This window comes from Sarcophilus harrisii, chromosome 2 (assembly GCF_902635505.1).
Source record: "Sarcophilus harrisii chromosome 2, mSarHar1.11, whole genome shotgun sequence".
Taxonomy (NCBI): domain Eukaryota; kingdom Metazoa; phylum Chordata; class Mammalia; order Dasyuromorphia; family Dasyuridae; genus Sarcophilus; species Sarcophilus harrisii.
Genome location: NC_045427.1, coordinates 136,285,892 through 136,301,817, shown reverse-complemented (window position 1 = coordinate 136,301,817; position 15,926 = coordinate 136,285,892). Strand labels below are relative to the sequence as shown.

Genomic DNA, 15,926 nt, shown 5'->3' with positions numbered 1-15,926 from the left:
GTAGTAGAATGTATCATTTCAGCTACTCACTTTAGACAGTAGGTGGCAGATTCTTTTTATTATTTCTTTTGATTACTATTTTCCACATAGGTCATATAATGCTTGAATTTGTAATAAACTCTTATGAATCTTGATTTTGAGAGTATACTCTCTGGATAATGATCCTATTTTCCTATTTTAAAAAAATGCAACAATTGGCAATGTTGCACCACATCATTTCATATTTGATATTTAAGAGGGGAAAATTTTATTTTTTTCACAGACTCCTGGCTCACATTAGTTGTCCAGAATGTCATGGTTCCTTAGAAGCTGATATGCTGTTTTGGAGGAATGGGAAAACAACTCTGACAATTTTGCTTTTTGATATGTTCCCACTCTAAAATCAAACTAAAATAATCTGGCCACATCTCTTTATAAACATGGGTTTATTCCTTAGCCATAATGACGGAGCTGATTATATCAGAAAGTGACTTGAAACTTTGCGTCTAAGGAAAAGCAGAGCTTATAGCTGACCTTTTACTGAAAGAAGTAAGAAAACAAAGAGGCAGTAATTTTTTTCTTTCATTTTATAAGGGTAATAGTCTTTGACTTTTTATCTCTTGAGTTTTATAATTCTGAGAATTTGAGACATAATGATAGATTATGAACAGGGCCTGCTATATTCACTTATCTTTGGTTAATAAACCCCTAGCTAGTGTTTTAAACATACTTATGTAAAAAGTACTTCAAACATATTTGTTGCAGCTTATAATGGCATATGCTTCTTTCCCATTGAGTTTATCGTGTATGACAGTTTCCCAAGACCTCCTTGATTTTGGCTGCCTAAGTGGGGGGGGTTTGAGGAGACATCCTTTTTAATTTTGGTGTCTGGAAGAAAACATCAGTTTTAAACAAAGAAATGGACAAAATCTGCCACCAACCTTCTGTCAAGAAGAATTGCTCTTAGCTGTACAATAAATAGACAGTTGGAAGCTTTGTGTCAGCAGTGTAGGCTCTGCTTTAAGTAAGTTGCTTTTGTCATTTAGAGAACATTTCTGGAAAGGTTTCCCTTCTGAGGCTGCCCCATGTGTTATAATCAGGTATTTCATCATAGCTGTGGCAGACAAAATAACAATGACTATACTCTAATGTTCTCCAGGCAGGCCACCCCTTCCAGCAGCGTTGTGCCCAGTCGGCCTACTCCAACAGTAAGCAGAAGTGGGAAGCACCTGTGTTTTTTCTTTTCTTAGACTGTGTGTGGCAAATCCTGCGCCAGTTCCCTTGCTCCTTTGAATTTAATGAGCATTTCCTTATCATGCTCTTTGAGCACTCTTATGCCTCACAGTTTGGAACCTTCTTGGGCAACAATGAAAGTGAAAGGTAAGCAGACATCTCCGTTTCTCATGGCTACAGCCCCTTTTACAATGCTTTCTAGTCCCAAAGATATAAAGATTAAGTTTTGTCTCCTTTTTGCTTTTAAATAACCATTGGGAAGATCAATAATTATCCTGTATATAGTCATTTATATTACAAAACAGGCTACAACCCAGAACACAAAAGTGGCATGCTCTGTAGGAGCGTATATACTCTCAAAATTTTAAATTGCAAATACACTGAGTGGGATCTCATGAGTGGGTTTGGATTCTTGAGTTTGTCAGCATTGCCATTTTTAAAAATTGGTCTCATGAAGTCAGATTCTCAGAATTGGAAGAGACTTCATATCCAGTAAATCTTTCCAAGCTCTGATTATTAAGAAATTTTTTATTATATCAAGAAAAAATCTGCTTCACAATCTCATCAGTGCTTTTTTTTCCTGACTTTTTGGGCCAAACAGAGCAAGTCTATCAATATATCAGTATTAATTAATATATTGGACACCACCGCAGCCATCCCATTTCACAAATCTAACCTCCACTAAGTCCTTATGTTTATTTAAATAATGCACAGTGGAAGGATCTCTTTTAATTATATTGAGAAATTGTTCATAATACTAGAACCTATGCAGCATTTTATGATTAACAAAGTACTTTTCTGATAATAACACTGTGATAGAGGATCAGAGCTTCTTAAACAGGTCATGACCTGATAGGGTTGTGAAATGATGATTTATTATTAATAAATGCTTGATTTGTACACCTATTTTATATGCCTATAAAATACAACTCTGATATAGATGGTGCAAGAAGTAATATTTCCATTTTGTAGATGAGGAAATTGGAACCAGGAGAATTTAACACATTTGTCCACAGTCATACAACTAGTTATTGCTCAAGCCTGGCCTTGAACTTAGGTCTTCTGACTCCAAGGTCTCTGTTGGTTTCACTGATCTACATTAATCACTTCTGTAAATTATGATCCTCAAATTGCCTGAGTTTGTTTTAAAGGCAAAATGTGATTTGTTTTTTTATAACCATTTCTATGTAATTGTATTGATATAAAGTAACTTTGTTTTTTAAAAAAAATTTTTTTTATAAGTTTGTCTTTACCTACAAACAGATGATAATGTACATTTATTTTTCAAGAATTGTACTTACATGGGCAACTAGATGATGCAGTGGATAGAGCACCAAGTGTGAAGACAGGAAGACCTGAATTCAGACATTTAACACACTAGCTATGTGGTCCTGGGCAATCACTTAACTCAATTGCCTTGGAAGAGTGGGGGGGGCGGGGGGGGGGGAGAGAATGGTATTGATAGATTCTGAAGTTAGAATTTTCTTTTTACAGATCTAGCTCTCAATCTAGTTTTGGTACAAACCTTAGAACCACTTGATGAGTTTTACAGAAAAGTCTTATAGTCTCTATAGATACTTGGTTTAAAGAATTACTACTTTGTCTTAAAGTTCTTTTATGTGCTTGATTTAGCAAGAATGGCCCCTTAGTGTTTGAACATGTTCACATTGCTGCTACAGATGCTTTATTCCCAGGTTTATCTTAATGATATTGTGATAGCAGTTTATTTTTAGGCATGTTGAAGAACAAGTTCAAACTTTTATGTGTATGTATAAGTAGAGCTAACATTGTCCTTTTGCATTAATGATTCAAAACTAATATTTTGCAAAACTTTCTCAGGTCGTAGAGGTAAGGAGGAGGGGTACAGAAATATTTACTAAGGGCCCACTAAGTGAGCACAATTTTTTTTAACTTAATGTAATTGGGCTAATTCCTAGTTTTCCATTTTAAGCTGATTTTCTAAGAAGTTACCTTCATTCATGATAGATAGGGATTGCTGCTGTTATTGCAAAAGTCCTGTACAGCTAAATGATTGTTATTTTAACATCTAATTCTATATAATAACACTGTTTACATACTCTACTAGCAGCTTATATTAAAAATAAAGAGTTTTAGTGAAAGATGCATCCTTAGAAATCATTTATTTCAGTGCACTTATTTTACAAAGAACACCAGTGCTTGGGGAGGTAAAATAATTTGCCTGGGATTTTAGATCTAGGGAATGATGAAGATTATTAGTCATTTTACACTGCACTGTGAGGTAAGCTCCTGTCTCTCCTTGAACCCAGTTCCCATTCTAATGGGAAGGATTATCTCTGTGGTCCTTTGAAATTCTTACATTCCATGTTTTTATGAGAGAGCCCGGTCAGGGCATGTTCTTATTTCAACCACAAATCTTTCATCTCTCTTGAGTCTTAATTTCTTTTCTTTTCTTTTTTGGTGAGGCATTTGGAGTTGAGTGACTTGACCAGTGTCACATAGCTAGAAAGTGTTAAGTGTCTGAGACTGAATTTGAACTGAGGTCCTTCTGACTCCAGGACTGATGTTTGATCCACTGTACTAATCTAGCTGCCCCAAGTCTTAATTTCTTAAATTAAAGTGAACAGGATAATAAAATGTCAGCCCATTGAGGGCAGAGATTTTTGTTTTTACCTTTATATATTAAATAACACCATGGTTTTTGGGGGGGTTTTTGGTTTGTTTGTTTTTTTAGCTGAGGCAATTGGGGTTAAATGACTTGCCCAGGGTCACACAGTTAGGAAGTGTCTGAGGCCAGATTTGAACTCAGGTCCTATTGACTTAGGGCCAGTGCTCTATCCACTGTGCCATCTAGCTGCCTTTAAAAATTAGGGCTTGTTTGTTTGTTTTTTAAGCAAGTAAGGCATTTATTCAGATCTATATAAATAAATACTTGTCCACTCCATTAGGAGTAGAAGATTGGTTCTAGTCTATTTTTATGACCCTGAATGGCAAAGAAATTGAAACTGAGTCTTGGACTTTGCATGCTCCTTTAAAATGTGTGTGTGTGTGTGTGTGTGTGTGTGTGTGTATACACATACATATATAATATATTTAATATTTTTCCCAGTTACATTAAAAACATTTTTTTAACATTTGTTTTTAAAACTTTTGAGTTCCAAATTCTCTTCCTTGTCCCCCACTCCCAGCCCCCATTAATAAACCACTTGTGAAGTTAGGCAAAACATTTCCATGTTTGGAAAGAAAATATAGATTGCCCACCAGAAGAAAAAAAGTGAGTGAGGGAATGCTTCAATCTGTATTCAGACACAATCAATTCTTTCTCTGTGTATGAATAGGAGTTTTCATAATAAGTCCATCAGAATAGTCTTGGATCATTGTATTGCCTAGTCATTCACAGCTGGTCATCCCACAACTTTGGCTGTTGCTTTGTACACAGTACATTTTACTGTGCTTGAGTTCATGGCAGACTTTCCAGGTTTCTTTCTATAGTGTGCTTTCTAGAGCCCCCAAATTGGAATGCCAAAATGTACTATGCTTTCTAGAGTCTCCACACTGGGGTGGCAAAATACACCGTCCAGACTAGCTCTCTGGAGGATCTCGGGACCAGCCCAAGTTCTTAGTCTTAGTGGAGGAGTGAAAGAGGCAGGAGACCCATGAGGATGGTTAAAGATTCCTGAGTCCATTTATTTCAAGTCCTCTCAGCCCTTAAATACCTTAGTATGATTGCATCATTACAACATACTGAGCATGTGCCAACTAGAGAACCATTATATCACCACATTACACTGAGCAAGTGCTAACATAGAAGCATTACATCACCACAGCACACTGCAAGTGCTAACTATAAGCACCCTGCTATGTAAATGCCTCTTTACTATAAGTATTCCTTGCTTCAAGTAGAACACAGGTGGTCAGCCCTCCCTGACTTCTCAGGAAAGGTGAGAGCACTAAAGGGAGGTGGGGAGCCAAACCAGACATTGTTAGCCGGTTCTCTCTGAGCTTTATACTTACCCAGAGTTCCCCCACTATCTGCAGCCTTTTTTTCTGAGAGCATCCTGCTCATCATTTCCCACAGAATAATATTTCATCATAATCACTATTTATTTATTCAGCCATTCCCAGTTGATGGGCATCCCGGCAGTTTGAAATATCTTGCCCTGAGAAGAGAGTTGCTATAAATATTTTTGGGCATATAGGTCCTTTTCCTTCTTAAAAATCTCTTTTGGGATTCAAGACTGATAGTCTGAGACTAGCTGATGACTGCCTTGCCCTTGCCTTTAGGAGCAAGGCTCTTATCCTTTCTGGTATTTGACCTATTGTCTCTCTCTCTCTCTCTCTTTTTTTATTAAAGCTTTTTATTTACAAAACATATGCATGGGTAATTTTTCAACATTGACCCTTGCAAAACCTTCTGTTCTAAATTTTCCCCTCTTTCACCCCATCCCTTTCCCTAGAAGGTAGTCCAATACATGTTAAATATGTTAAAATATATGTCAAATCCAATATATGTATACATATTTATACAGTTATCTTGCTACACAAGAAAAATCAGATCAAGAAAGAGAAAAAAAATCTGAGAAAAAAACAAAATTCAAACAAACAACAAAAAAAATGAAACTGCTATGTTGTGAACCACACTGTAGCCATAGTTCTCTCTCTGAATGTAGATGGCTCTCTTTATCACTGAACAATTGGAACTGGTCTGAATCATCTCATTGTTGAAAAGAGCCACATATTTGACTTATTCTCACTAATTTCTTTTCCTGCTTCTCAGTTCTTCCTCTCTGCTGCCACTTTTATCACATCTTAATTAGAAATTAGAATATTAGACCTGGAAGACCTTTAGAGATCATCTAGTGAGACTTAATTTTACAGAAAAAAAAAAAAAACTGAAGCCCAGAGAGATTGTGATTTCTTCAAGGTCACACACCTAGTTTGTGGCAAAGATAAGATGATGATTAGCTCTCCCTGTTACTATTTTCCACTACCAAAACAGTTGTCTACTGTATTCTGATGGGTAGACCCATAAATGGTAATGGTGGTTATAATCTTTGTCCTACTGAATACAAAGAGTGCAGACATACTCCTATAGATCAAGAGGGGAGCACACAAGTGGGTGTGACAAATATTTAAAATGAACAATTGAAAATGTGAGAATGGGAAGGTCTTTGTATTTCTTAACTAATCATGTTTAGGATCTTGGATTCTTAATTTGTTTTGGTCTTTGCTATTATATAGGCTACCTTTGTTGTGCCACTTAAATATAGAATGGAGAGACCTTAGCATGTCAGAGTATAAGTGTTTAGTGCTTACATAGCCTTTTCATAACTCAAAACTATGTAATTGCCTACCTGTTTAGCTACAATACAGTGTTTAGTTATTGTCCCTAATGTTTAAAAATGAACTATATGGGGACTTTAAGAAGCATAGTGCTACTTTACAGTAAAATCTCATGCTAACTGGAATTAGCAGGGAATAAAAAAAGGTATTATGGCAACTTGCTTTTATGGTTATTTTTAAAATTAGCCAAGAATCTTTCATGTTTTTTAAAAAACCTTCCCCAAATAATACTAGACTATCCTTTTTCATAAATAAGATGTAAAGAACATAGTTGATTTTTCTTGAGTATTAAAGGATCTTGAAGTACTACAATTATAAAAGTGAGGTTTGGCTATGTTTTCTTGTAATATGTACTGTTTTGTTCTTAAGTTTCCAGATTCTTAGCAATGGGAAATACTGAAAGTTTTTTGTCACTCAACAATTTAAAATATTTATGCTGCTTTAAACCTAGTAAAGAGAAAAAAAGGAGTAAAGTTCTTTGAATGGATTTAAGTGGAATCTTCAACGTGACCTACCTAGTGTGTGCTTTTAGTCTCTGCCTACTAGAGAAAAGATTGATTATAAAACAGTATCTCTGTTGATTCAAGCCGAGTTAGTTTAATTTACTAGATAGTAATATTCTACAGAAATTTCTTTGAAAGTTTAGTGACTCAGTTTGTACGTTTTAGCTTGCACAGAGGAGTTGCTGTCCCAACATTACATAAAAGAATCATTAAATAAGGTTGTTGATAGTGAGTTGTTACACATTTTCACTTGATCACCAGTGACTCCCTTTCTTTATCAGGTGTAAATTGAAACTACAGCAGAAAACCATGTCTCTGTGGTCCTGGGTCAATAGACCCAGTGAGCTGAACAAGTTCATTAATCCTCTTTTTGAAGCCAATAGCCTTGTCATCTGGCCTTCAGTTGCTCCACAAAGTCTTCAGTTATGGGAAGGTAAATGGTTCTTCTTTTCAGGTGTATTCTATTCCTGTTCAGTCATCCCTCTCTCTCTCTAATTACTTGCCATCTTTTCATCTGCGAGCAGTGAAGCAACAACTGGACTGGTTAGAGGGTTCTGTACTTAGATACATTCCTTAGTTAACTCTGAACCTGTCGTGCCCAGGCTTCTGGTATCTAATAGCACAGAGTATTTAGAGGAGTAATCTGTGTCAGTGGATCTGATCAGAACAAAATGGCCCATGTGGAGCTTGAGCCTGCACTAGCTTCACTGATCAGAGTGGCCACTTGGCTTGGATTTTCTCCATAGGTGGTGGAAAGGTAGAGTGGAAAGCCAACTGAAAGAAGAGTCAAGTGACTTTGGTTTCTATTTCTAGCACTAGCCAAGTCACTCAATTTCTCCAACTTAAGTTTATTTACATAATGAAGCTAATAATACTTAATAGGGTTAGGGTTATTGTGGAGATAAATAAATATACATGGAGTGCTTTAAAAATTGTAAAATGCTATACAAATGTAAAATATTACTGTTTTAGTTAATATCATTAAGTGAAATGCCACTGTGCTTTTAAAACATTTTCTAACTAAACTAAAATATAGTTTTATGCAATTTGCATATATGATAGCAATTTTAACACTAGACATTTATAGAAGAGTCTTTTAGACCAATAATCCATCTGAGTGTTTTGATGAATCATAATGCCAGTCAGTTACTGGCATATAACATGGGAGATCATAGTGCCACCTTATATATATCTCTTTAATAAACAGTTAGGTAATTCACTTTGGGATTATAGAGGTATAAACCTAAGTAGAGGAATAAGATTAGGTACTTATCATTCCTGTTTTTTTTCCATAAAATGATGTTAAAACCCTTTTTCTTTCCCCTTTTTTCTTTCAATAGGTGTATTCTTACGATGGAATAGATCCTCTAAATATCTGGATGAAGCCTATGATGAAATGATTAATATCATTGAATATAACAAGGAATTACAGGCAAAAGTAAATACCCTTAGAAGGCAGTTGGCAGAGCTGGAAACAGAAGATGGTGGGATGCAAGAAAGCCCCTAAGAAAGTCCCTTGTGGCTCTAGAGTTGGAATCTTTTCCATCTCTTTCTCCTTTAGCTTCTTTCTCCTATTTTCCTATGGTTCATCTTTACAGTGAAGCTTGAAATATGCTTAAGTGGTGGAACTGGTTTGATGTAATAGATTTCGCAACATTTCATTGATGAAATCTCCAACCATTTTTTACCTTCCATAAGGCCTCTTAGGTGGCTTCATTTTGAGGAAAAGAGGAGTGATAGTCATTTTAGTTGACATTAAAGTAGTGACATGTTTGATGGAGTCATCCTATAGACCACTTACACTTAAGTGTAAACTTAAGCTTATTTTTTAAATTTAAATCTTATATGGATGGATAGCTATGGACAAAGACAAAAGTCATCTAATTAAAGGATTATTTGGCTTTTTTTTTGTCTTGAGTTTTGGTGTTTATCAGAATTCCATATGTTTCAAACCTGCAATGGCAAATCAAGACATTTTAACAATGGACTTAAAAATGGATTTGCAACTTCTTTTTGACATAATTCTTACTAACAAAGATAAATTTATTCTATCTTTGGTTTATTAAAAAGGAAATAGAAGTACATTGATACCATTGTTTCATTGTTGTAGGACAATTGCTTTTGAAAGAGAAGCCAGCTGTCTGATGGGATTTCTGTTAAGAATTAGAAAAGTGAACACTAAATCAGAGTTGGAAGAATGTGCAATATTGACATTGTTTTGTTTTTGAGTTTCTTGGCCATACCTTGTAGAAATAAAAATAACATATGAGGACCAGAAAGAAAAAATATAATTTGGAAGAGGTCATAATTTACAATATAAAAAATGGTTACCTTTAACTAGAGATGCACTGCCCTTGTCTGATGTTCTCATTGCACTGGGTTTTTTTTTTTTTTTGTTTTTTTTTTTAAAGAACAGGAGTTGACTAATACTAAGGTTACAACTTTTGTGGTGATTTTTTTTTTTTATCACAATGCATTTTTGTCTTGACTGTTAACTTGTCCATGTTTTACGTTAGGCAAATGTGATTTAAAAAACAAACTATGTGATGGTGATGTAATACCACATTTTAAATTTCAGAAACTAAGTAGATTAAAAGATTTTCAGATGTTACACAAAAACACTAATGATTTATTTATTCTGGTGTCAGCTTTTTCTTCTGGTCAGTTCTTGAAAATGTGTTGCCAATTTTTTTCATCATTGATTTTGTTTAGCTATTACTTAGCACTCTTAAAGAAGACACTGTGAAAGAGTAGAATTTAATATCAACTCATAACATCTATACATGTAACCATTTTAGTGTAGAATACTGAAACATAACCCAGTTTTAGTGCTACTGTATGTTGTGGAAAAGGATAAACTTTTTGCTTTCCATCCTTGAATGTAAATCTGACCACAGTAGCCCTAGAAACTGGCAAATACTTGCTGCTTCTCCCCACCCCATCCAGAAATACAATCCTGCCACTTTAAAAGTTTCTGCTCTTTTTATTCCTTTTCCTGGCTAGTTAGCAGTAATTTGAAAAACTGTTGTTAGTGAGAAGTTGTTTATAGATATTTTAGAATGGTGGATATCTTTGATTATTGCTGTGAACCTTAGAACATAATAGCCCTTATTATAAGGCAAGGAAGGGAATTGAGATCTCTATAGAAATAGATTAGAGCTAGTTATGTATGGTGTATATATGTGTGTGTTATATAAATTTTGGAAGGCAGAGACTGAAAGAAAACTTTGTGAGTCCTGAGAATGACCTGCTACTTTCCAACCACATCTAAAACTAGGTTTCTCTTTGTTTCAAAGTAGCAGACTTTTTCCCCCTCCACTTAGGAATAAGGGAGAGCATCAGAAGATTTCTTAGTGATTCCTTAAACATGATTAATACAACATGTGGTCCACAGGAACTAGATAAGCAGGTATAGGGGCTGTTTCTTACTAGGTCCTATGCCTAGAGATGGCATCTCATCATCTATGGTCAGCAAGTATAATAATGAATGTCTGAGCCAGAGTTCAGTAATAATAAGGGACATAAAATCTGCTCCCTCTTTCTCTTCCTGAAAACAGGTGCTAACACATAAGGAATGTTAAGCTATCGTATGGTTTTGTGCATTGTAGATAGAAATCTCAAAATCAGAGAGTCATTTGGGGCAAGTTAGAGCCAACTGAAGTGTCTTCTGGCTATATGAAAAAAATACTATGAGATAATAAATTACCTCTGACTTGAAAAAAGAACAAATAAGAGTTGCTTATGAGATATTAGTGTTTTTTAATACTCTTAAGATAGAAGCCTTAGGTCTCGGGGATTGTCCTTATCAAGGTCCCGTTTCTCATTTAGGGTGATGCACATGAGGTATTTGTGTGTGAAATGGATACCTTCATTTAATCATTCATATTGAAGGTGCTGGTTTACATTTTTAGTTGTAGTTAAAAGTTTGTGAAAGGGAAACAAGCAAGTGTGTAAGCACTATCCAGTAGTACACAGATCTGGTGTAGCCAACCACATCCAGGACTTTATCTTTCTAAGTGTAGAATAGTTTCTTATCCCTATCCTTCAGCTGAATGATTTCTACTTAGAATCTCTATTCCTTCGTTTAGTCAGTTCTTCAAATCCTGACTGTTTTTAGATAAACTTGCCCTATTATTTTTCCAAGAGAGAATTTCGTCTCTGTGACTTTATTGAGTCCATTATTATCATTTGTAATTAACAGATAATTATCTAGATTTGGAAAACAGGTTTGGCTAAATTACAGTTAAAATTATGGGTTTTTTATTTTCATGGCAAAGGCCATCATATATAGTATTTGTGTCAAAATGAGCTTTTTGCCTTCACAAACATTTGAGGCAGTTATGCAGCCGCTGTAAGATTTGTTGCCAAATGAAAAGTTAACAATATTAACTTCTAAATAGAGTTCATTCTTAAGTTTTAGAAGCAATTTAGATGAACGGTGTTAGAAAATCTTTGTATTTATTCATAAGCTCATGTTGGGAAGATTTCTTTTATAATCTTTGGACTGTCAGGTCTAGATTAATAAGAATATATGGGTCTCAAATGACTTCAATTTAGGTGATGAAATGCAGGAGAATTTGAAAGTCTATTGACTTCTTTTGTATAAGTCAAGAGTAAATACCTCTTGTCAAATACATGCCCATGAAACCACTTAAGGAAGAATTGAGTCCTTTTAATTACCTGAAATGAAAACTTTTCAATTTTACTGATTGGATACTGTAAGAAAGCAGAATACTTATTTCTTAGACTGAATTCATTCTCTCCAGGACAAAAAGTGAGCTAGTTATTTAAATAATTTGTCCCTTGCTCTGGCAATAGAAAGCCTATGACAAGTAATAGAAGGCTACTGAGCAAATCTAAGTGACCTGTTTTAGTCTTTTGTGTGTCAATATCACACAGATTTGGGTTTTTTCCCCTTTTTCCTTTATTTTGGGCACACCTAGAGTGATTTTGTCTACTTTTGCTGAGAGGTGGGCTTTTCAAGATATTTCCTTGGTTATGTTTTTATGTAATTCTCCATCTTATAAAATATCAAATACTGGGGAAGACTGGTTTTGCCTTCAGTATAACAACCAATAAAAGACTGGTATTCATAGTCTTGTCTTTTTTTTTTTTTCTTCCTTCATTAAAAAAACTACTTTTATCTATTTTCATCCATAAGGTCTTGAAGTCTTCATAAGATACATATCAGCCCATTTTAAATGGGTAACCCAAAAGTAGTTTTTTGAAATATTTCAAGTTCTTGACTTCCATACTTATTACTGTAAGTTACTATTTAGCAAACAGAGCCATCTGTCCTTCAGAATTAAAAATTTACAAAATATTCAATTTCTTTTATTCTATGTGAAGGAAATTGGTATTCACTACAAATTCTTTACTGTCCTGAAAAGTGATTACTGGTGGAATTTAAGAGTGAACAAAAATCTTTTATTTTTGACTATTTGCAAATCCAAAGAATGGTGTATAGAGATTTAAAACCATCTGATTGCTCAGTGCAGTAGGGCCTGTTTATAACTAGCCATAATAACACTTGCTTTTGGTTCAAGCTGTATGTATGCATCCTGGGAGAGTTATTGTTCAACACAAGTACATGCTAGACTTCATTTCTTAGAATCCTTGTACATCTAATGCCATTTATAATAAAAATGTTGTACTTGCACAATTTAGTTTAAATGTATTTCTTCACTAGCCAGGTATTTGGATTGTACTCGTGATATATTTGAATGTTGACTCTTGGGTTCAAGTGCACTGTTACTATTCATGTTCCATAAAATAAAGTCACACCATATAGCATTATTGGTGGCTGTAATGTATCTTTTGCTAAACATTAGAGTGCTGTTAATTTTTTTTGTAGAGATTCCTCTACAGAGCATTTGTCTTTTACTGGTGGGGAAAGATAACTCTACACTTTTGTATATCTGTGTAACATTTTAATATTCTTTGTAATGTTCAAGTCAGGGTCATTAAATAATGCAAACTAAATAGTAGATATATATCCATCCTAAATCATCTTGAGTCAACTGTTTTGTCAAGTGTGATTTTATTGACTTGAAAGAAATTGTGTTGTCTCAAGTGTTTATGTTATTGTTGGTGCCTTGTTTTGTGTATGGTGTTTTCTTCCACTACAAAGGAGAGCTGCACTGAGTCTAGATAAAATTTCAATCTAATCAGATGCTGAAAAATTAAGCTGCCATCTGACAATAGTTTTTTCAAAGAGCTTAAAGAAGTTGGTAGAAAATATTTGAATTAAAATATGCTTACGTTTAAATATACTTATTGTTTTAACCTGCAGTTGTTTTCTTTTTCATTTGCTTTCAACCTGTTCTAGTCTTGTTCTTAAGATTTGAGATTAAAATTAAACATCTGCAAGTAGCTAGGTGGTGCAGTGCATAGACACAGGCTCTGGAATCAGGAGGACTTGAGTTTAAATCTGGTCTTAGGCACTTAATGTGCGACAAGCAAATTACTTAATTCTGATCACCTCCCAATGTCCTCTGCATGCTGCCTCTCCCTCCTCTCCCTCCCTCCCCCAGGAAAGAAAAAAACAAACAAAATTAAATATCTGCAGAAAATTTACCTTCCTGAGTCTTCAGAATAGGAGCTTAAGGTAGCTGCCTATAATTCAGAAGTTCCCAGAGGGGAATTGTATTCAAAACAGGAGGCCATGTAACCCAGTGCCTCTTGTGAATTTGAACAGTAAACTAGATATGGAGCCACATAAATTGTAGGAAAGGTCAGTAAAGACTTGAGGGCAGTATATCTCACCATCCTCCCTTACTGCCATCAGATTTGTCTAGAAGTCCTACCTTTGGTAATTATTGGATAACAGTATAAATTATTATTTACACTTTGGAGATACTACACTTCCAAATGCAGCAATCCATGAATTACTACTTTTTCTAGAGAAGTCCACATACCTGCACTTTCCATTCTCCCTATCTGTTTCCTATCATGAGTCGTTTCTGTGGTAGTCTGAAGTTGCTAAGAAACAATTGAATATTGAAAAGGAAGGACAATTAAAATGATGAAAGGGATTTCTGTAGAATAAAAGATTTGTCAGCCTAAACAAAAGCAAGAAATCATGAAGCCTTTCAAAGGACTTAATCTTAATAGAATCAAAAATTTTAAAACTGGAATGGTATCTTTAGATGTCATCTAATGATAGAACTTCAAAATTGGAAGGGACCTAAAAAACTTTGTATTTCTAAGCCATATCTGAAAGATTTTTACAAAATACCCAAGAAATAGCCAGCTTTAGAGCTGGATAGAAATATTGGGTGAAGACTAGCAGTGCAGAAGGCAATACCTTCTGAAATAGCCTAAATACACCTATTCTCTCTTCATAACACCTTCCTATAAACTTTTCTCTGATGCTTTGTCACCATATTGGTCAGGCTCCTTATGCTTAGATTACTGCAGTAACCCTCTGGTTAGTCTCCTTGACTCCCTATCTTTCCATGTTACAGTTCATCCTTAGCTGTCAAATTGATTTTCTTAAAGCATAGAATTGACCATGACGTCTTACATCTTACTCCCTTTTCAGGTATACTGCAGTCCAGTGGCTCTAGCCTTCATGTGGTTCTTGAAGAAATCACTTCAATTCTGGACTCTAAGCATTTGTTTTCTCTGGCTTTCCCCTCACCCTGGAATTTCCTCATCGTTAGCTCCTGCCCTCCCTGGCTTCCTTCAAATCCCATTTTTTCCTAATAACCATTACTGCTAGGGCCATCCCTCTGTTGATTATCTCAACTGCTGCTGATTCTGCCAACTGGGACCAAACAAGAAGTCTGACCTTTTTTCCATGTGATAGCCTTTTATATACTTAAAAACTATCTTGTCCACCTTAGGTCTTATCCAGGTTAACCATCTCCAGTTCTTCCCCTCATCAATATGGTTGCCTTTCTTTGAATGTTTTCAAGCTTATTAATATCCTTTCTAAGGTATAATGTCATAGAAATGAATATGGGGCTTCAAATATAGCAAAGCTATCATCTCCATTTTCCTGGAAGCTGTATCTTTATGCAGTTCTGTTGCTTGCGATCCACTAAAACTCCCCTGGAATCATTAATTCCACATTACACCTCTAATTGTGTATATACATAATAATAAACCAATAGCCAGCTCTGGTGGACCTTGTATTGAATGTCCCTTCCTGTTCAGAGAAGCACTCTGACTAACCAGTAAGCATGGCTCCCTTAGCTTTATGCTTTTTCCTATACTGATACTCTTAAATTTGATATTTCTACCTATATATACAGGAAGAAAAGAAGGATGGTGGCCATATATGAGAAGGTGGGAATGAGGAAAATAGAGGGACATCAGACCACCAGCCCAGAGATGTCAAACATACACCAAACACTTAAATGCAGCCCTAATTAGATTAAAATCTAATTAGGGAAAGTTCAGCAGTATCAATTTAAAATACAAGAAAACGTGGATAATGTAAAGATGTGGTTTTCTAAGTCATTATGTTGTTCGGAGAGTAATGAGGCAACATGGAGCATGGAAAGGTTACACAATGCTGCCAAAGCAAGTAAGCAACCATAAAAGTTAATTTCTCTCATGAATCTTTTGAGTATAATTGTTTTTTAGTCATGTCTGACTTTTCATGAACTTATTTGGGATTTTCTTGGCAAGGATACTGGAATAGTTTGCCATTTCCTTTTCTAGCTCATTTTACAGATAAGAGAACTAATGCAAACAGGGTTAAGGGACTTGCTAAAGATCACACAGCTAGTGAGTGTCTGAGGATGGATTTGAATTCGAGATGAATCTTCTTGACCCCAGGTCTGGCCCTCTATTGGGGTATCACTGCCCTTTTTATTATAGTACCATTGTTCAATCAATCTGAAAGGTAAAGGACTAGAGAGAAGGAATGGACCAAATAGA

General features: G+C 35.2%; 1 protein-coding gene across 1 annotated transcript in view; it reads left to right on the top strand.

Moving 5' to 3' along the window:
• The window catches only part of MTMR9 (myotubularin related protein 9), a 34,315-nt gene extending 20,987 nt beyond the window's left edge, over positions 1–13,328 (top strand). The window contains exons 8-10 of the mRNA XM_003758071.4: positions 1,139–1,359; positions 7,319–7,470; positions 8,378–13,328. Of these exons, the coding sequence (XP_003758119.1) occupies positions 1,139–1,359; positions 7,319–7,470; positions 8,378–8,544 (540 nt within the window). The 3' untranslated portion in view covers positions 8,545–13,328. The remainder of the gene's footprint in view (positions 1–1,138; positions 1,360–7,318; positions 7,471–8,377) is intronic.
• The last annotated feature ends 2,598 nt before the right edge of the window (positions 13,329–15,926 follow it).